General features: G+C 41.4%; 1 protein-coding gene across 4 annotated transcripts in view; it reads left to right on the top strand.

Moving 5' to 3' along the window:
• Positions 1 to 21,425, top strand: part of NBN (nibrin) — an 86,594-nt gene that overhangs the window by 19,976 nt on the left and 45,193 nt on the right. For 2 of the 4 annotated variants that reach the window (XM_033933402.1, XM_033933400.1), the window contains exons 3-9: positions 584 to 732; positions 2,144 to 2,303; positions 3,800 to 3,903; positions 9,800 to 9,917; positions 10,657 to 10,847; positions 16,836 to 16,933; positions 18,984 to 19,128. In XM_033933402.1, coding sequence (XP_033789293.1) covers positions 584 to 732; positions 2,144 to 2,303; positions 3,800 to 3,903; positions 9,800 to 9,917; positions 10,657 to 10,847; positions 16,836 to 16,933; positions 18,984 to 19,128 — 965 coding nt within the window. Of the gene's footprint in view, positions 1 to 583; positions 733 to 2,143; positions 2,304 to 3,799; positions 3,904 to 9,799; positions 9,918 to 10,656; positions 10,848 to 16,835; positions 16,934 to 18,983; positions 19,129 to 21,425 lie in introns of those variants that run through there. The other 2 variants (XM_033933401.1, XM_033933403.1) reach the window with 2 other exon arrangements.

Genomic DNA, 21,425 nt, shown 5'->3' on the forward strand with positions numbered 1-21,425 from the left:
GTGTTTTTTTAATAAGAGAATTTCTTTGAGTTTTTCATGTCTTCATTTGTGAGAACAAAAGGAGACTGTGGAGAAATATGTTTGTAATGATGATTAGTTGATTTCCATGATAAAAAAAATAAAAAAATTCCAATGATAAATAGTAGTCCACATATGTTTGATTGAGACCAAACATATAACCAATAAATCATCATTAAGAGCACCTTTCTCCACAGTCTCCTTTTGTTTTTGTCTGTTTGGATTTCACTCCACTGTACAGTATTTAGGTCTTCCTGTTTTGTTGGGTTTTTTTCTGATTTCATTTATGAGAAGGCACATGATTATAAGCAGCTTAGTATATCTTCAAAATGTTTCTGAAAACAGTTTTTTTCCATATATAAGCTTTTAAAAATAAGCCTGTATTATCTGCAGTTTCTTTTGCGATAATACTTATGAGTGGTTCCTCTATTTTATTTTTGACACATATTTCCAGAATCTTAATTTTCTGCTCCTTTGTTAATTTTGTGATGTCTTTTAATGTGAAAAGGGATGATGTTTGTTGTCTGCTATATAAATCATAATAGAAATATCTGTTCCTTTCTAGACTCAAGGAGCTGCAGTCCCTACTTTAACAATAAAAGACTTGTCAAAATATGGCACATTTGTTAATGAACAGAAACTGCAAGCTAATTCTCCAAAATCTTTAAATTCTGGAGACCGAGTCACTTTTGGAGTCTTCAATAGCAAATTTAGGTATGTAGTGACTGGTTGTGCTGTTTCCTTGTTTAGCCTTGCAGGTATCTTCTTGCTTAGCTTAGGCTTCCAGCTCAATCCCTTATAAATAGATTGTGATTTTTTGGGGCAATCCAGGGTAAATCTGAGGCTATGGGCCTGTTTTACAAAGCCGCAGTAACGGCCCCAAAGCCCATAGAGATTTAAATGTCTTCGGGGCTGTTGCCACACGGCAGCCGCTAGTGCGGCTTTGTAAAACAGGCTCTAGTATATCTCAGTATGTCCAGAGTAATAATCACATCTAACCCCTAGCACCTAGACTCGGGGCTCCTTTTACTAAGCTGCGTTAGGGCTTATATAGCAGGGCATATATAGTTAGGGCTTATATAGCAGGAGGGGCCTTAGGCACCTGGGCTAATCAGGCCCTAGGATCCTGTGGGATGGGCAGGGGAGGGGCGGGCCTGCCTCATTTGGACAGAGGTGGGCCTGCTGGCCGGACGGTGCAAAGACCCGTCCGGCCAACTTGCAGGTAAGCCTGAGGGGGGATTCCAGGGTGGGGGGTTTCGTTAGGGGGTCCAGCAGGAGGGGTTGGGCACCCTCCTGCCGGCGATCTTTGGGGAGGCCGCTGGGGTCCTGGGAGGGCGATTGGGGCATGTCATTGGGGGGTACAGTAGGAGGGGTTGGGTACCCTCCTGCCGGTGATCTTCGGGGGGGGCGGGTTCTGTCGGCAGGAGGGGTTGGGCATCCTCCTGCCGCGAACGTCGGGGGGAGGGTTGGGAGACTGGCGGCCGTAGCCGCGGCTGCTATACTAATCGCGGCAGGGAGATCCCTTGCCATGATTAAGTATAGCGGCCGCCTCTACTTACCATGTAGGCCAGCATTTTGCTAGCCTACATTGTAAGCGTCTCCCGCTCTGCTAGGGACACACGTAGTGCCACCTAAGCTCACCTAAGGCTACCGCCTAGCCTTAGGCGAGCTTAGGCAGGCTTGCGGACCTCCCTAGGCTCCTGGAGGCGCCTTCAATATAGGTAACCTGCCTGTGGAGCATTTTTTTAGAAAATGTGCCTCCCGATTGGCTGATTAGACAGCTGTAGGACGCCTACAGCTGCCTACAATCGGGACGCACTTTGCAGAATCAGGGCCTCAGAATCCCAAATTCTTTTACCTTCTTAGTTTTATTCTTTTGAAATATCAGTGAGGTTATGCATCTTGTAATGTCATGAAGAATCAGTTTAGTACTTGCAGTAAAAAAAAAAAAAAAAAACAGCTGTCATGAAATGTTCACATATTATCTTGTTTTAGCTTAGCTTTTAGCACCAGCTGGTGGTCTGCACACAACTCTCATCAGTAGGCATTCAGAATTTAGACAGTTTTCTATCAAGTTTATGAACTGTGCAGAATCTGTAGACTTTACATATTTTTCTCTTATTAGGGTGGAATATGAACCTTTGGTTGTCTGCTCCTCTTGTTTAGACGTTTCAGGGAAGACTGCTTTAAATCAAGCCATTCTGCAGCTCGGAGGACATGCAATGAATAACTGGACAGAGGATTGTACTCACCTAGTCATGACTTCTGTGAAAGTTACTGTTAAGGTTGGTAGCGTGCATATCATCTAGTCATGCTTTCATAAGTTATCATAGCTCACACCTAAGTATAAATATATTTTATTATCCCAGGACAAGTAGGCAGCATATTCTCTCAGAAGGGTGACGTCATCCACTGAGCCTGGAATGGACAATGCAAAAGTGTACTGTCACTTTAACTTCTTTAGAAGCCTTGTGACTGCCCGTACCATGCATACGCGAGTGCTTTCCCTCCTGAAGTCGGCTTGCAGGACCATCAGTTCTTAGTCTTCTGCAGAACTAAGAAGTTGTTGTGTTTTGGAGTGTCTCCAAACACGTAATTTTTCATCATATCTTTTTGCCTTCCTATACTTTTTTCTCTTCATTATTTAATTTCCTTACCACTTTACTTTAAAATTATTAAATTCTTATCCATTTCAATTTTGGGACCTTTAGGCTCCTCTTAGCCTCATAGGAGGCTGGCTGCATCGATCGATTTTCAGGGTCTTATTCACTCGACTACTTCTACAATTGAATGCATCGGCCTTGCAGGAATTATTTTTCCATTGTTGTCCAAGCCTTCCTGCGGGTTTCAAAAGTGTTCTCGGTGCAACAAGGCCATCTCTAATGCTGATCCACACAGTTCGTGCCTTCAGTGTCTTGATCCTGAACATCGTGTCGACGCTTGTCCCCGCTGTGCCACTCTTAAAAAGCATTCCTTGAAAGCTTGGCTTATTCAGCAGGAGAAACTTTTCAGATCTACTTCATCAACGATGTCTTCACCTTCGCCATCAAAGGATAATTCTACAAAATATCGATGTCAGCTCCATCAGTACTGTCATCTTCTAAAAATGCTAAGAAGTGAGTACATTCTTCTCCATCTACTCATACATTGGTGTCTTCTTGAGTATTTAGTAAGTCAATGCATGCCAAAAGCCGATGCAAGAAGTCGATGTCTTCTTCACCGCAGTGTGTGTTTCCTCAAGGCATGGCTCCTCATCAAGGTCACCAATGCTTCGAAGCACTGCAGCTCTGACGGCACAATCTGTACCAACAGTGGTACAGGTGAAATCCTTACAGAAGCCTGGAACTAGAACAAGATAAAGGCCCATCTTAGAAAAGTTGGTTGTGTGTTTGCAAAGAAATGCAAATGTATGGAAACAATATATGAGCTGCAGGTTACTTATTCCATAGTGTAAGCAATGACATAAAGAATTTGATTTAAATACATTAGCTAAATTTTAAGTTTTATTTTTGAAATCCCTCATAGCATCGCTCAATCAAGGAAAGATTGGCGGGAGTAAGTTGAATTTGCAGGTAAGTTGATAATGTTAAAGTTAGAAAGAAATGACATCTTGCTTTTCTTTGCTTTACACCTGGGCGTTGAAGTGGTTGCATGTTTGGTTAACTAAAATACTACTGTGTCAGTAAAGATTAAAGAAAAAACCCTCAACAAATACCTAGTTGAAAAAAAGCATATCCATAAAATTACTCATGCAATTGAACTTTGTTTTCCTTTTTTGCAGACAATATGTGCTTTGATTTGCTGTCGACCAATTGTAAAGCCAGATTATTTTACAGAATTTGCCAAAGCCATTCATTCTAAACAAACTTTACCCAAATTTGAAAGGTAAGTTAATTTGGTACATAGCAAATTGGGCACATCAGAATTGTTTCTAATTTTAAAGTCTTATTTTATGTTGGTAAATGAATTGTTTGATGCAAAGCTATCAACTTAAAGCAATTTTGAATTTGATTTATTTTTTTATATAATGAAATTCCTGTGTTATTATTTAGTAACAGAATGCATACTCTTGTGATCTAATGAGTGAAAGAAAAGGCATTTTCATGGAATGCATCACAAACTATACTATTTTTCATTGTTCTCTGTAATTTATTGATGCTATAAATTTTATTTTAACGTTCAATAAACAGACCTTTTGACAATTTGGGGGGTCTTTTACTAAAGATCAGGACAGGTTATCTGTAGCAGGGCCTATAAGAATAAAATGGGTCTTGTGGCAGAAACTTGTGCTAAGCTTTATTAAAAAATCCACTTAGATTTTATAAATATTAGGCTTTATGGGCATATGCATGAAATTTGTAGAGCAATAAAAAAAGATAAAAACTTTGGGGTTAATATTCAGCTGTTAGGAGATGAGCATTTTGCTCATTGCTGATAGCGTTATTCCCAGATATTCAAATCTGGGACCTGTGCTGGCTTTTGCTTTGAATATCCAGTTCTTTCTAAAGCAGGTTAACACATAGCCACTTAGATTGATATTCAGCACTTAAGCGACCATGTGTTTTCACATAAAAATAGGACAGACTTTTCTGTGGTCCCATTTATTCAGTAAATCTGGCTGCTTAAGGACTGAATATCATTACTTAAGCAGCCAAGTGCTTACTCTACCCTCAAAATACTCCCAGCATAGCTGACTTTGATTTAGACACTAACCCTGAAATTCAGTGGTACTTAGCTGGTTTAAGTGCCACTGAATATTAGCAGCTAGCCCTGACTAAGCGATTTAATCGGTCAACAGCTGGCTAAATTGATTTGAATGATGACCCCTTTGGGCTTTAAGTTTTGAAGGTTTGGATTTTCAGAGGAATAGCAAATTTTCCTGAATATCATGGTTATAAAAGAATCTACTTGACAGAGCCTGAGAAAGATATTTGGAACCTAAAGGAGGTAGAACTTGTCTGTATTCTCCATTATCAGGTTCAACATTGCCTCTGTGACCATGTACAAAGGTTCTGTCACCAATCTAAATATTGAAGTTTTCTAGTGCAACAGACACTCCATTCCTGAACCTGTGGGATAATCAGTTCCTTCTTGTGAGAATTCTTATAGAGAGCTTCATTAGCGTTTTGCTCCACCTCCCATCCTTCTGGACTTGTCTTCCTACAAGTTGTCTTTTCTGCTCGTTTTTTTTTTTTATTTAAACTCGATCTTTTTTGCTAACCGTTTCCAAGGCTTTTTGGTGCTGCAGGGGATCCCTATTTTGGGACAGCTCTGGCTGTGGGAGAGCGCAGACTCTGAGATTGAGAGTCTGCTTCCAAGGGGCAGACTGCTTTGTAGTGCACCCACTTGGACAGCCTGCATTACATGTTTGGCAGCTCAGGGACTGTTCCCTTGGGAGCAAGGCTCATCTTAGGTTCGTCCGTAGTGGGCTTGAGTGCGGGCTGAGTGGCTCCGTGGCGGTTTTTCCAGGATCAGGACCTGCTGCTTTCCTCCCCCTGTTTGCGAGCATGTGATCTGGTGGGGGGTTAGGGTTGAGGTCTCTGGCCAGTTTGTTGAACTCGAGAGGCAATCAGAAGACACAAGCACTCCAGATTCCAGGCTTGTTGAGGCCTGTAAGTTGTTTGCAACTTGCACCCTTGCAGCTCTCAGTACACAACATTGCACAGTGAGTAACAGGCTGACAGCTCCCCTGGGCCATTTTTGGCCCAAAATCGCTGCTACGTTGGCCATCTTGGATTTCCCAATTTGAAAATAAAAGCCTCTATCTTCCTCAAAACACCTCGATTTTGCTTTAAAAAAAGATGTGATGGACTTCTCAGGCCAGGATAACTTGGATTCATGCCAAATTTGTGGTGGATGGCCGTCTGAGGATTGTCCGTGTTCCATGTGCTGCATGGCAGGTGAAGGGGGGGGGCGGGAGCCACTGGCTGAGCTTCCTCTGGTTTCTCAGAGGTGTTAGTGCCCAGTTGGTCAGAGGGACCAGAAAAAAGTCCATATTTGAATCGGAGAGCAGCACAAATGTGTTCCCGGTGAAGTGTAGTCGTGACGCAGCCACAAAATCCCAGAAGGGAGCTCGTGAGTGTTCGTAGGAGCCATCTGGACATCCTGGTGAGTGGTTTCCCCCCTGAATTCATCAATATGATGTTTGAAGCTTACATGATTAATAGGGCCACATGATTAATAAGGGCTACATATAGCCCTCAGGGATCGCTGCCCTGCTTATGCCAGTGGATCTGGTGGAGGCCCCTGATCTCGGGAAATACCTGATTGCGCAGGCTGTTTAAGCCTTCAGCATTTTTTGGAAATGATCACGGAATCCCTCCAAGAATTAAACATAGGGACTACAAAGTCCTTTGATATACTGTGCTGACTTATGAGCAGCACAAAGACACAGATCTCCTGTTTTCCCTTTCATTAAGATATTTCTAAAATGCTCACCAACCATCTAGAGGTCCCGTAGGGGCCCCTTTAGGTGGCCAAAGCCATGGCAAAGCTCTACCTGATGGATGCGGAATTTAACAAGCTCTTTGTTCTCCTAAAAATGGATTTGATGGTGGCACAGGTTACAAAGCATACCTTCCCAGTGAAGGCGGCGTGATATTAGAGGCCAAGATTTTGTTCATAAGAAGTTCTTTGAGGCCGCAGTCTCAGGTTTGGAAGCAGCTGCAGTGGCGTATCTTGTTACCCAGGCTTGCTACTCCAAGTTGCGCAACAATTCGAAGACTATTGTCAGGAGGGATTGCCAGTTTTTAATATTTGGAGTGAATTTTGTAGCTGAGGCTCTGAATGACCTTTCAGAGTCATGAGCAAAAAAAAAAAAAAGGTGGGCTTATTCCATTTCTGCCTGCATGATTCTATGGCTTAGACAGTGGATGGAAGATTCCTCCTTTAAGGTGACCTTGAGTAAATTACCATTTAAGGGGCATTTACTCTTTGAGAAAGATCTGAATGATCTTATGGCTAGTGCACAGGATCGCAAGTCAAAGTCTTTACCAGACAGAAGACCTCGAGCCCCTAGAGCAGGGGTGTCCAATGTCGGTCCTCGAGGGCCGCAATCCAGTCGGGTTTTCAGGATTTCCCCAATGAATATGCATGAGATCTATTAGCATACAATGAAAGCAGTGCATGCAAATAGACCTCATGTATATTCATTGGGGAAATCCTGAAAATCCGACTGGACTGCGGCCCTCGAGGACCGACATTGGACACCCCTGCCCTAGAGGGTCAGGTCATGGTAATTTTGGGGCTTCAAGATGATATTGCTAGCTCTATTGATTTGTCTTTCCTGAAAATATCTGGGTACCCTGGTAACAAGTAACCCTATATGCAATTGAAGAATCTGTAAGTTGTATTTTTATGTGTTTTGATATTGTTTTAAGAATGGTATGTATTGTTATTTTTTGCTTTATGTACGTTTATTTGGAAACCGCTGTGATTTCAGGCGGTATACAAAGCTCGAGAACCCCCAGCAGCCAATCAGCCAGCAGCCTCGAATGGAGTGGGAGGGCAGGAAGATCACTTCTGCTCTATGCACTGGCTGGCTACCAGGGACCGAAAGGAATGTGGAATCAGCCAGAGGCCTCGAACAGAGCAGGAGGGCAGGAAGATTGCTCCTGCTCTGTGTACCGGCTTGTCCAAAAAGGAGGTGTGGATGTCCAGTTTTGGCAGGCACAGGAGGCAGAAGGGATTCCTCCTGTCCCACCCACTGTGAGGCTACCGAGAATTCATTAGGAGGGAGGTTGATTCTGCTGGGATGGGAGACTAGGGATCCCTCATATCCTGGACCATCAGCTCCTGTGGCAGGCCCAGTGGAGGCCTGCAAGCATCGGGAGGGAGGGAGGACAGGGTGCAGAACCTGGCAGGGAGTGAGAGGGGCTGGGTGCAGAGCCTGGAAGGGCACTTGACTATTAAGCCCTCGTCTTATATTTAAGTCAACCATTTTTCTCCTTTGGGGGGGAAATGGGGGTATCGACTTATATTTGAGTATATGCAGTACTAATGTAGACAAAAATTAAACTGAAACTCTTAAGATGGCAGACTCTGCATGCAGTGTAACACCAGATGAATAGAATGAAATGCATTTCCTCCTCTACAGTGCTAAATATAAACATCAGTAATAAATTCTGAAAACTGATATGTCTATAACTAAACTGAAAATAAAATCATTTTTCCTACTTTTGTTTTCTGGTGATGTTATTTTTCTAATCATCTTGTTCCCAGTCTCTGGTCTGCTCTTAACTCTCTCCCTGATAATCAGCCAGCAGTAGTCAATGTTTTTTTGAACGCTTACCATTACTGCCTAGATTAGCCCACAGTATTCAGTGCTGGACCATGTCCAGGCACCATCATTGAATATTGGGGGATAATTTCTGTAAGGCTGGCTGTCGGAGTCTGTGGGTCCTGACCAATATTCAGCAGCGACTCGCATAAGACAGGTAAGAGGCCCCAATCGAATATCAGCTGGAACCTACATAACTTTTTTTTTTTTTAACATGAAAGCCCCCTTTATTCCCTGTCTGGTCTTCAAAATAGTTCCCCTCCCTCTTACCGCTTATTTTCAGCCCTCAAGAATCAAAGGCTTTCCTCTTCCCCCCCAAAATGAGCCCCCTCCAACCACCAAACTCTAAATAGGCCCATTCTCGGGTCTATATGGTGGTCCATGGGAGTCATTGGAGGCAAGAGCAAAGCCTCTTCATTTCTGCATCTGCAGATGGCTCTCTTGGCAGTTTGTGGTAGTTTCTGTAGTGCTGTGAACTGCTACGAGAGGTTGTAGCAGCAATTTTCTAAGGGAGGCCGCAAGAGACAGGGGTGAGTGCTGATTTTACTGTGTAATACATTGCTATTCCAGAGAAAGACTGCTTTTGGGCCATAAAATTTTTGAGTTCTGCCTTTTTTTTTGGACTTATATCCGTAAGGAAACTGCACATAGGATGTAGACTCCTAAAGAAGGTACTCGCATCGAAACACAACCTGTGTCAAATCCGTTTCTGTTTATCCTTTGTGATTTGTATAGTGATTCACACTAAAGAACAATTTATAGTGGATCACCCAGTTCATCCTTCTGGTTGTTCCCATTGTGATTGCTTCCTGCTCACTTAATTGGCCCTTACATTATTCTTTGGGGTTTTTTGTTGACATTTCAAATATACAGATTCAAACAGTGAATCAAACAAAATGAACAATATTCTAGTTAAGACCAAAGCTTAAACTATCCTAAAATCATCCAGTTCCAAAAAATATGGCATAACCTTTGTAAAATGTGCATCTTATAAAATGCTGCATCACCATCTTCCTAATGTGAGGACATATAAACAAATCACTATAATCCACTTCATTGTACTATAGGTACATCAGTTCAGCGCTATAATGGGAGGTACATAACCTATATCACAACATAAAACCAATGCCTCCATTTTCTAAGAGATCTCACACTAGACAACCACTGTAGTACTGCTGGAAAATCTTCTTCATCCACTGAATAGGGTACATAACATCATAAGCTACATCAACAAGGGGCTCTAATTATGTATTACTTGGTTTTTCTGTATGTCCATCACTTTGCATTATAGATAGTTTGTAGATGGGCAGATTGTGTAGAGAGAGTCTCTTTTCCTAATTCTTTGTGATGGGCATGTTTTACCTCTTTGCTGTAGGGAATGAGTTCCCTTTGGCATCTTGATCAAAGCCATGTCTCTCATTTTAAAAAAGCCATATTTTCCAAAAGTGAATTGTGATCAAGTTGCAAACTTTAGTGATAATATTTTTTTTCTCGTTCTTGTAGTTTTTATCCTCCCATTAATGAGCCTGCTATCAGCTCTGAAACTTTAGATCTTTCTGGTCATCAGGAAAGACGAAACATTTTCAGAGGAAAAGTTGTCTTATTTCTAAATACTAAACAGGTAACTTCTACTGATAATGTGGGTATGTTTACAGTAGTATTTCATTTTCTAGATGTGGAGGTGGTAAATGTAGGTTTATATGGAACAGCCTATCTGGGCATCCTGTACAAATTTCACAAATATTTCCTCTTGGGCAGTCTCCTAGAGCGCTAGGCAATCTGGAACACTCTAAAGTCTTTCAGAGATTGACTGTTGAACCAAATTTTGAAGTACGTGATCTGGAATGTCTTATTTTTGCTGGCAGTCACTTCAGCTTGCAGAATCAGTGAACTGAAGGCCCTAGTAGCTGATCCACAAAATTTTACCATAACAGAGTAGTTCTCCACACGCTTCCTAAGGTCCTTCTAAAGTGGTCAGATTTCCATCTTAACCAGTCAATCATCCTGTAAAATTTTTCCCAAAGCCTCATGCCTATCCTGGTAAAAGTGCACTGCATACTTTAGACTGCAAGTGAGCTTTAGCTTTTTATCTGGAGCGGACTAAAGCCCATAGAGAATCAGCACAGTTTTTGATTCTTTCGACCCAAATAGGATGGGAGCAGCTATCAATGAACACTCTTTATCCAGTTGGCTAGTAGACTTTATCTCTTTCACTTATGTCCAGGCGGGGCTGACTTTGGAGGGGCATATCATGGCTCACAATATCAGAGCCATGTAATCCCTGTAACTGGCGATTACCTTTTCTTTATTGTTCTTTAGAAATGATTTCACACAATTTGTTTTTAAATTTCAATTTTTAGTATAAAAAGCTGAGTCCAGCAATTGTTCTTGGAGGGGGAGAAGTAAAGTTGCTAGCTGAAGGAAGTAAAGAAACATCTCTACTGGAATGCGTGGGAGCCTGTGTTATTGATGTGGGATTTGCAGCCTCAGAATCCTCAGTGTCTGAAGCAACACGGAAATGGACTGATACAGTAATGGCTTTACTACAGAGGTTAATAATTCACTTCATTACAGTTTTAGTGATGACTTCTTGCATGGAATGTTTTAGTAACATAGGAAGATTGGTCTTTTCTGTCATCTGCTTATTCCTATCCATGATGCAAGGATATATCCTAGCATCTAACTAGAGTTTGCCCACTTATATACGATTTTTCTCTTTATCCAGGATAGTTTCTGTTATTTTCTTTATCATCTTGGGCAAATGAATGCACACAATCTCTCAATTAGTCCGTGGCTAATCACATTGCTTTGTAATAATCTAAATAGCTGTCAATAATTTTGTTTAAACATTAGTACATTTACCAATGGCTTCTGTACTCTGTTCTTTTCTGAACTCTGTTCTGTTCTTTTCTGTTCTTTACTGAAAAATGTATTTATTTAGCATTCTTGCTTTGCCCTTGTTCCCCTCTACACATTTCTCATAGTCCCACTACTGGTCTTCCTCTTTTTACTGATATTTCTGAAAACATTTAATCACCTCAATTCATCTTGCTAGCTGTTTCTTCTTCCACTCATGTCTTTGCTGCCTTTAGTTCTATTAGACTAAGGGCTCCTTTTACGAAAGTGTGCTAGCGTTTTTAGCGTACGCACCGGATTAGCGTGCGTTATAGCGCGCGCTAGCTGAAAATCTACCACCTGCTCAAAAGGAGGCGGTAGCGGCTAGCGTGCACGGCAAGGCCCTAGCGCACCTTTGATTTAAAAGGAGTCCTAAGATACAGGGAAGAATGCTTTTTGAATATTTTTATAATTATTTTTAACTTGCTGAGCATGTTCAGTAAATCTCTTAAATTCCTATGTTTATACATTTTGAATTGTATTTTCCAGACAGAAAAAAGGGAAAGATTTTGCAGGGAACTATATGTGCAAAAAGTAGCAAAGAAAAGCATTGAGCTAAAATTAAGTAAAGTAAAAATAATAAAATGTTTTATGACCCCTAATGCAGCATACCTAGTGAAACTTGGCCATGTTGGGTCTGTGCAACTGTTTATCATTGAACTCTGAGGAGTTTCTTAAGAGTTCAGACTCCACAAGTGACCCTTGAGGGGAGGATTGCTGACCTAGTGCCTAACCCTCAGTAAGCATGGTTCTAAAAGAGAGGTTATAGAGGCTCAGCATTAAAGATAGTTTTTCACAGCAACCTGTGAACTACTGTCTGGGAAAGGTAAACTTGGGTTTCAGTAGGTTTTTATCATTGTAGTTCTCTTTTTTTAACAGCAAAATCAGTTAGGCCTTTAGAGCAGGGCTGCCCAATTCCGGTCCTCGAGATCTACTGGCAGGCCAGGTTTTCAGGATATCCACAATGAACATGCATGAGAGAAATTTGCATACCAAGAAGGCAGTGCAAGCAAATTTCTCATACGCATATTCGTTATGGATATCCTGAAAACGTGGCCTGCCAGTAGATCTCGAGGACCGAAATTGGGCAGCCCTGCTTTAGTCTGTCTGTTAGGCTTTAATACAAAACAGTGTTTTAGGTTGCATTTCAGGGCATAATATCAGATTAGGGCACAAACAGCTGTTGAGGAAAGGCTCTGGTGTTAATTTAATTCCCTCTTGCCCACCTCAAGGCAGAGCTTTTTGATTTTATGTTTATTCAAATCTTTATATACCGCCTACACAGCCAAAAAGGATCAAAGCAGTTTACAGCATAACTCATTTCTAAAATAAATATATATATATAAAATATAAAATTATATAAATACAGATTGATACAAACTGATGCAAATTAATGCAGACTGCAGTCCCAAATTCAATTAATCAATTTAAAAAGGCCATTTGAAAAAAATGTGCCTTTAGATTTCTTTTAAAATTTTGGAATGATTCTTTCTTTCTTAAATCTACCGGCATTACTTTGGTAGGATTTTTCTGCCCTTTCTTTATTCTTCCAAGTGTAAGTACTTCTGCACCACAGTATGGCTGGAAAACATTGTATCACCAAAGCTGCTGCTCAAGTTACAACTTCTGTCTCTGTGCAGACAGAAAATGGTACCCAGGCAGTAGTTCCATGTGCAAGCTGTCTTCAGCTTAAATCTCTCATGAAGGAAGTAAAGGAACTGAGACAAGGTGGCAAGACTGAGAAGCATCCATGAGAATGAGAGAGGTATATCAATGAAATTGTTCATGAGGCATCAAAGATTTCCAGCAGTAGGGAAGAAGAGGCTGTGCTGTGGGAAGACAGCTGACTCAGATTATGGAACATTGCAAGATTGGTACTGTGACTCCCACCCTTGAACTGAAGAACTGGTATGGTATCCTGGAAGTGGAGGAGATGAGAGCATACCAAGGAGAAGAAGAACCAAAGCTTAAAATCCCAAAAAATGCTAGATTCTTGACCACTAGGAGGCATAAGATTGTGGTAGTTGGTGATTCCCTTCTGAAGAGTACAGAAGCATCCATCTGCAGACCATACAAGGTGTCACGAGAGGTATGCTGTCTGCCTGGTGCCAAAATCCACGATGTTAAGGAGAGCTCTTCAAGCCTGATGACTATTATCCGATGCTGCTCATCCATGTTGGTACTAACAATACTGCCAGGTACCCTCACGAAGATATCAAAAGCGACTTTGTGGCTCTGGGAGAGAAGGTGAAGTAGACAGGTGTGCAGGTGGTATTCCTGTCCATCCTCCCTATCGAGGATAAAGGCCAGGGCAGAGAAGCTCGCATCCTGGATAATGAATGTGTGGCTACATGGATGGTGTCGAGAGCGTTTTAGCTACCTGGACCATGGGATGATTTCCAAGGGCTGCTGAGTAGGGATGGAGTGCATCTATCAAAGAAGGGAAGAAGTGTCTTTGGCAGCAAGATGGCTAATCTACTGAAGAGAGCTTTAAACTAAAAGTGATGGGGCAGGGTGATCAAAGCCCCCAGGTACGTACGAGCCCTCAGCTAAGTAAATCATTGAATTACCTCTACACCAGTATCTTGCAAACTTTCCGGCCAGCGGCACACTAAATCCAGTGCCCCAGCCGGAAGGCACCTGGAAGTGTGTGGACATGATGACGTTGATGCGATGATGTCACGCGCATATGTGACATCATCATGTTGATATCCGCACATGCGCGGAAGCTCATCTGGCTGTGACCCACTTCGGTAGAGGGATCTGGGAGGTGCGGGGAGAGGGGGAGACACACCAGCCAGGAGGAGAGTCATCTGCGTTGGCTGACTTCCTACATGATGTGTCTCTCGCCGCGAGAGGTACATCCTGTAGGCAGTCAACCGGTATGGATGACTCTCCGGGCTATAATCTGTTCAGGAAAGACAAGGTAGGAAGAAAAGGAGGGCCACACAATTGCAGGATCTGCAGGGCAAGAAAAAGGCATTATGGATCAATTTGGAAGGAGGGAATGATAAATATATTTACATTGGTGTGACATACAGGCCTCCTTCACAGACGGAAGAACTGGACAGAGATTTAATAGTAGACATTCAGAATATATCTAAAAAAGTGGAAGCTTTTCTAAAATGTGATTTTAACGCGCCGGATGTTTTTCTGAGTTGTCCCTATTGCAGAGTCTTCTAGAAGTAGGGAGATCCTGGCTTCTTTACAAGGAGAAATGTTCCAGCAGTTGGTAATGGAACCCATGCGGGTAGGGGTCATACTGGACTTAGTGCTTATAAACAGGGAAAGTGTTTTTGATGTTATAATGGGTTATCATCAAGCAACCAGTGATCACTGCATGGTACGGTTTAATATTAAGATGGATATAGAAAGGGCTAATTCAAAAGCAAAGGTTCTAGATTTAAAAAAAAAAACTAACTTTGTTCAGATGGGAGATTACATCAAGGAAATGTCTGGATGGGAACATCTGGAAGGAGTGGAAATGCAGTGGGCAAAACTGAAAGGTGTAATTGTAAGAGCAAGAAACCTTTTTGTGAGGTAAGTAAGTTAAAGTAAGAGGAAAAGAAGGGCGCTTTGTTTCTCAAAAACAGCTGAAAAGGTAAGAAATAAGAGGTTAGCTTTCATAAAACTACAAAAGATCACAGAAAGAGAAAGACGGTCAAAAATATCTGAAAAAGATAAGAAAGTCTGGTCGTGTAGTCAAGAAAGCAAAGATGCAAATGGAAGAAAAAATAGCTGACACAATAAAACAGGGAAGCAAGACATTTTTAAAATATATTAGTGATAGGAAGAAGTGCAAAAGTAGCATTGTGAGACTCAAAGGTGAAGGGGAGAAATATGTAGAAGCTGATAAAGAAAAGGCCAAATTGCTTAACAGATATTTCTGTTCTGTGTTCACAGCTGATGTGCCAGGAGCGGGACAACAAAAGATGAACATGAACATGAATAGGGATGGAGGAGTGGTAGATCCTGATCGATTTTCAAAGGATTGTGTTTATGAGGAGCTAGCTAAAATAAAGGTTGACAAAGTGATGGGGCTGGATGGTGTACATCCAAGGGTGCTGAAGGAACTTAGGGAAGTTCTGGTGGCTCTGCTGACTGACCTTTTCAATGAGTGAGTGGTACCAGAGGACTGGAGAAGGGTGGATGTGGTCCATCTCCAAAAAAGTGGAAGTAAGGAATAAGTAGGGAATTACAGGCAGGTATGTCTGACTTCTGTGGTAAACAAATTAATGGAAACGCTTTTAAAACAGAGAATGGTGAAGTTTCTGGAATCCTGGATTACAGGACCGGCGGCAATGTGGATTCATAGTGGTAGGTCTTGTCAGACTAATCTGATCAATTTCTTTGACTGGGAGACCAGAGAATTGGATAGAGGGAGTGTGCTAAATGTGGTGTATTTAGATTTTAGCAAAGTCTTTGACAGTATTCCACACAGACGTCTAATAAATAAACTGAGTGCCCTCGGGATGGGTCCCAAAGTGACGGGCTGGGTCAAGAACTGGTTGAGTGGAAGGTGACACAGGGTAGTGATCAATGGAGATCACTCTGAAGAAAAAGATGTTACCAGTGGTGTGCCCAAATCAGAGTGGAATTGTCCAGAAGAAAATGATGTGCACTAAAGAAGTGTCCTCCAATATGTCTGGTGATTTGAAGATCTTTATTGTTCAAACATCAATAAAACACATTCATCGACTCGACATGTACATGTTTCGGCCATCAAGGCCTGCCTCAGGAGTCTTAAAAGTACGAATGATGATGTAAGAAGTATGCTGGTACTCAAGAAGATATACGACCAAAAATCAATCAAAGAAGAATGTCATCCCGCGCGTAATACGGGAGATGTCAATTTCCACCTTACGTCTCGGTGTGCCTCAAGGTTCTGTTCTTTTTAACATTTTTATAAATGATATTGCTGCAGGGCTGTCGGGTAAGATTTGCCTCTTTGCGGATGATACCAAAATCTGCAATAGAGTAGACACCCAGGATGGTGTGAATAACACGAAGAAAGATCTGGCGAAGCTTGAAGAATGGTCTGAAATTTGGCAGCTAAAATTTAAAGCTAAGAAATGCAAGGTCATGCATTTGGGCTGCAAAAACCCGAGGGAACGGTACAGTTTAGGGGGTGAAGAACTTAAGCACATGACAGAAGAACAGGACTTGGGAGTGATTGTATGTGAAGATCTTAAGGTGGCCAAACAGGTTGAAAAGGTGACGGCGAAAGCTAAAAGGATGCTAGGGTGCATAGGTATTAATAGATGGATTTATTATTCAGCCATTTCTCCACCAATAAAATATATCACCCTCAAACAGAGGAATATATTTTATAAAGATATATTAATTTGGGTTTGGGGAAATATAGCTCTGCCTGTTAAAACATATCTCTATATTATATATATAGATATATATAAAAAGACCGAGATTCAAAGCATTTGCAATCAAACAGGATTTATAAAATCAGGCAGGTTACAGATAGGATCTTTTAACAGGGAAGAATGTGCACAAAACAAGATATTGCTAAAGCAGAATGATTAAATTCTGAATAATATATTTTAACATAAAAACTGCCTCTTTAATATTTCATTATATTTTTCTTAATAATTGTATTGGTAATATTGAATGTATTTTATTTGTAATATAGGAAAGGTCACAGGGCTATTCCGGAAGAAGAAATTGGACTAGCAGTTATCTTCATGTCCACAGACACATACTGCAACCCTCAAATCCAAGGTGGTGTAGGTAATAAACAAATTTATCACATCTGCCTGCACACATATCATGAAAGGAATATTTATAACATGGCTAATTTTTCACAGTACAACCTTGTTTAAGTGACCTCCTTGACAGGTAACACCTGAATGTAACAACAGGTAACAACAGAATGGCTGCTGTAAGTTCTCGCGAGTCCCGCAAGAACCTATGGCAGCCATTTGGAAAGCGGCGCGGGGCCGAGCAGGAGAGCATAAAGCTTGCTCCTGACATCCGCGCTGCTGATCTCTGCGCCACAGGCCAGGAAAAAAGCGAAAGATACATGCTAGACCACCAGGTTAAAAAGGGGGACAACGGACCGGGGGGGGGGTGGTGTTTTCAAAAAAGGTGGTGTGGCGGCAGGGGGTGTTTTTAAAAAAATGTGGTGCGGTGGGGCACCAAAATTTGTACCTTCACTTCATAAGATACAATGAGATTTCCACCCAATTAGTCAGATAGGATAAGTGGTTAAGGTGGGGGGAAGGGGTGGTGTGACATTTTTGGGGTTCATAAGAGTACAGGGCTTTGGAGTAACTTTCCTCCCTCATTAATCTCACTTGCCCTATGTAGAGAAGGAAGGGGAGGGAGTTTGGTTGATATTACTCTTTTATTGTATATGCTTGTTCTATTATTGTATATGATGCATTATTATTTGTACTGTGCACCTTTGGGGTGCACTGGTGTTGTATTTGCTGTGTTTTGCATCAATAAAAATTGTTTGAACTTAAAAGCTATGTTTGGTAAGGGTACAGATGAATGATGGAGAATGTGTGGCGCTTAAGGCTCCTTTATTCATATTTGGTGGAGCTGTCCCAAGGTACAAATTTTTTGGGAACAGGTAATGGGTTTTATATCGGAGAGATTTTGGGATACTAGGTGTGTAAAACTAAAGAATGTTGTTTACTGAATATGATTACATTGGTAATACTAGACCACCATAGGAAATGGATTGGTTTAGTTATGGCATCAGCACGAATGGTACTGGCTAAATTTTGGAAAAAAAAAGATATACCATTAATTAAGATAGTACAAGTCAAGGTAAAATTTGTCTATAATATGTCTAAATTAACTGCAGTGAGAAGAAACCAAATATTTATATTTCAAAAAATTTGGTCTAAATATAAAACTTGGGAAGAATCTGCTATATTAGATTAGAACACGATAGTTTGAATGTTTAATAGGCATGTCATCTCCTGGCCTCGATGGTTGGGGGAGGTTGGGGATATGGGGTTGGGAGTTTGGGGGGCAGGGATGGATGTTAAAGATTAAGACAATTATAATTATATTAGAAAAGAATGCAATTTTTAATAGTTGTGTTATACATTTTATTTTCTTATTTGATGATAATGATGGAAAAGTGTGAAAGAAAGAAAAATGATATTATTACTATTATAATAATGTAAAAGCTTCTATGTTGTAGGATTTTAATATTTTTTGTATTTTGAAATATATTAATAAAGAATATTAAAAAAAGAAAATGCCCCTCCACAGGATTGTTTTTTAGGTGAATAAAAACAAATTACTGTTCTGCATCTAATGTGGCCATGTAATCATTTAGGACTGAAATTTATAGCACCTAAAAATAGGCACCAAAAAAAAAGTTGGGCATCGTTTATAGAATAGCGCTTACACCTGAGAGCTGTGCCTAACCTTAGGCATGGCCATTTGATCTTCACACCTAAAGTTAGACATAGATGCCTCTTATACTATAATTACACGCATAATTGTTAGGAACGCTCCCTATCTGCACATGACCCTCCCATTTCTATGCTCCCTTTTTGGAACCACGCATAAAATATAGGTACATATCCCGTGCCTAAATTTGTGCACATAAATTTAAATCCAGTTAACTTTGATAATTGCTTGTTAAGAAACCAGTTATCAATGCTAATTGACTCATTCTATTAAGTTGCACATGCAACTCAAAGCACCAAATATAAAATTTAGGAGTTAATGGTTATTTGTATTTTTGAATGTAGTTATGTAGCATGGCACATTCCTTTGCATTCATACAACGTGCTATACTTTTTGGATATTTCAGAGTCCTCTGTGACTTCAAGACCAGCCATATCTGGGCCAACGCTTTCTCAGAGCATAGCTGTAGATGAGACCATAATGCCAGGAGCCTCTCAGAATATCACAGCATATGTGGCTGATACAGAAGCTCTGGAGCAGCCTGAAACATGGTAAGGTATAAACAAATGGAAACTCTCATTGGCTTCTCATTTTCTTAAATTCACCAGTGGTATAATACAAAGTTAGGTTGAAATCATATGATTAAAGTATTACTCTTCTCAAAAGTGTTCCCAACTCTCTTTTTATTCTTTCCAATCCACTGAGAGTTAGTGAGAATTATATACAAAAGAGGTTGAGAATGTCTCTCTAGGGACAAAATCAGTTTAGAAAAACTATAAAGAAACAAGATCAAATTTTACATGAGTGCAAAACTGGTAAAAGACTTTGAGTTTGAAAATAAGTTGCATTGTACTGGGAGTTTCAGAGAAATAAGCTCCCTCCAAACTTGTCCCAATATTTTTCTGTGGAAAAAGTTCATTTGCAACATAGAAACTTAGGGCTCCTTTTATGAAGGTGCGCTATGGGTTTTACCGCACGCACCGGATTAGCGCACACTATAGCGCATGCTCGCCAAAATCCACCGCCTGCTCAAAAAGAAGCGGTAGCGGCTAGCGCACTTGGCATTTTAGCGCACGCTATTCCACGTGTTAAGGCCCTAGCGTGCCTTTGTAAAAGGAGCCCTTAGTTCCAAATTGGACTGGATTTTATGGTAAACAGAATATACCGTATTTTTCGCTCCATAAGATGCAACTCACCATAAGACGCAGCCCAGATTTAGAGGAGGAAAACAAGAAAAAAACATTATGAACCAAATTGTGCACCCAGCCTCCATCACTCCTTGCCAGGCTCCGCACCCAACCCCACACTCAGGCTTTGCACCCTGTCCTCCCTTCCCTGCCAGGTTCTGCACCCTACCCCCCCTTCCCTGACCTGCAACCTATCACCCCCCCTCATCTCTAGTGCATTTCCAATCTGATTTATTGCTGTAAGGTACATTTAACATTCAATCTAGTAAATCACGCTCAGGAATAATCAACATTTACATCAGCTTCCTGTTACTTCTATGTACATAGCTAGATCAGTATGGCTTTTTACATGACATGCCTTCTAACATAATATGGGCATGAGTTCCTGCATCACATTTCTAATTGGAAGAGCTAAATAATAAAATCACTAGGGAGAGAAAACAGATTGTGTTGTTGGTTTTTTGTTTTTAATCTTATGTGGGACCTATTTCTGTGTGTCTTATTACAGATATTTTTAGGAAAGTATACCTGACTGTGGGCGCACCACAACCAAGCGTGAGAGCACCTTGCACCCCAGCTTCCCTTCTGCTGCACTGCTTCCAGCTCATGTCTCCGGGGTGACTGTAGGCTGGGAAGAGCACATGGGGGGTGCGACTGACAACTTTTCAGCTCCTTCCGCATTGCTCTGCTGCGTGACTGCACTTTCTCACCACCAGCCCCGGCTGATCTCAGCACGCAGGGTCACGACACCTTGACCTTTCCCCATTACCTAGCACGAGTGCAGTCGCGCGACCGCTCTAGTGTCCCACGAAAATTGACACAGCCATGCTGAAAGCGGGGCGGGCCCAGGCAGCAGTGCAGACAGCACACTCCTGCTGGCCCATACACCGCTGGACCATCTGGCTTAAGGGGCGCTTAAAAAGGTAAGGTACGGCAGGGGGGAAGGCGTTTTCATCTTTGCTCCATAAGACGCACCTCCTTGGAAAAAGTGTTTAGCCAGTGCTACCTAGGGTGATGGCGGTGATGGGTGATGCTGTAGGCGATTGCTTCCTGGAACAACTCGTCAAGGAAAATACAAGAGGAAATGCAATTCTGGACTTAATTCTAAATGGACTAAGAGGACCGGCACAAGGCATAGAAGTAGAAGGGACGCTAGGAAGCAGTAATCACAATATGAGCTGCTTCGACCTGAACACAGGGGCAAAACACCAATCCAGAACGACGGCCACGGCACTGAACTTCCGAAAAGGAAATTATGAAGCGATAAAACTCATGGTGGGGAAGAAGATTAAGAAGAGGATAAGCACTGTAAAATCGCTAGAGCAAGCGCAAAATCTATATATACCATTTATCAACAAGGATCCAAGAGGAAAAAGAACAAGGAACCAGCGTGGCTCACTGTAGCGGTGAAGGAAGCGATCAGAGACCAGAAGACTTCGTTTAAGGAATGGAAATGGTCAAAATCAGACAAAACTGGAAAAAGCACAAACAACATCAAAGAAGGTGCCATAAGGTGGTAAGAGGGGCCAAAAGAGATTATGAGGGAAAAATAGCAAGGAGGAAAAACTTCAAGCCATTCTTTCGATATATTAAGGGGAAATGACCCGCGAAGGAAGCAGTGGAGCCATTGGATGACCATGGAATAAAGTGAGTGCTAAAGG

Source organism: Geotrypetes seraphini, chromosome 2 (genome assembly GCF_902459505.1).
Source record: "Geotrypetes seraphini chromosome 2, aGeoSer1.1, whole genome shotgun sequence".
Lineage (NCBI taxonomy): Eukaryota > Metazoa > Chordata > Amphibia > Gymnophiona > Dermophiidae > Geotrypetes > Geotrypetes seraphini.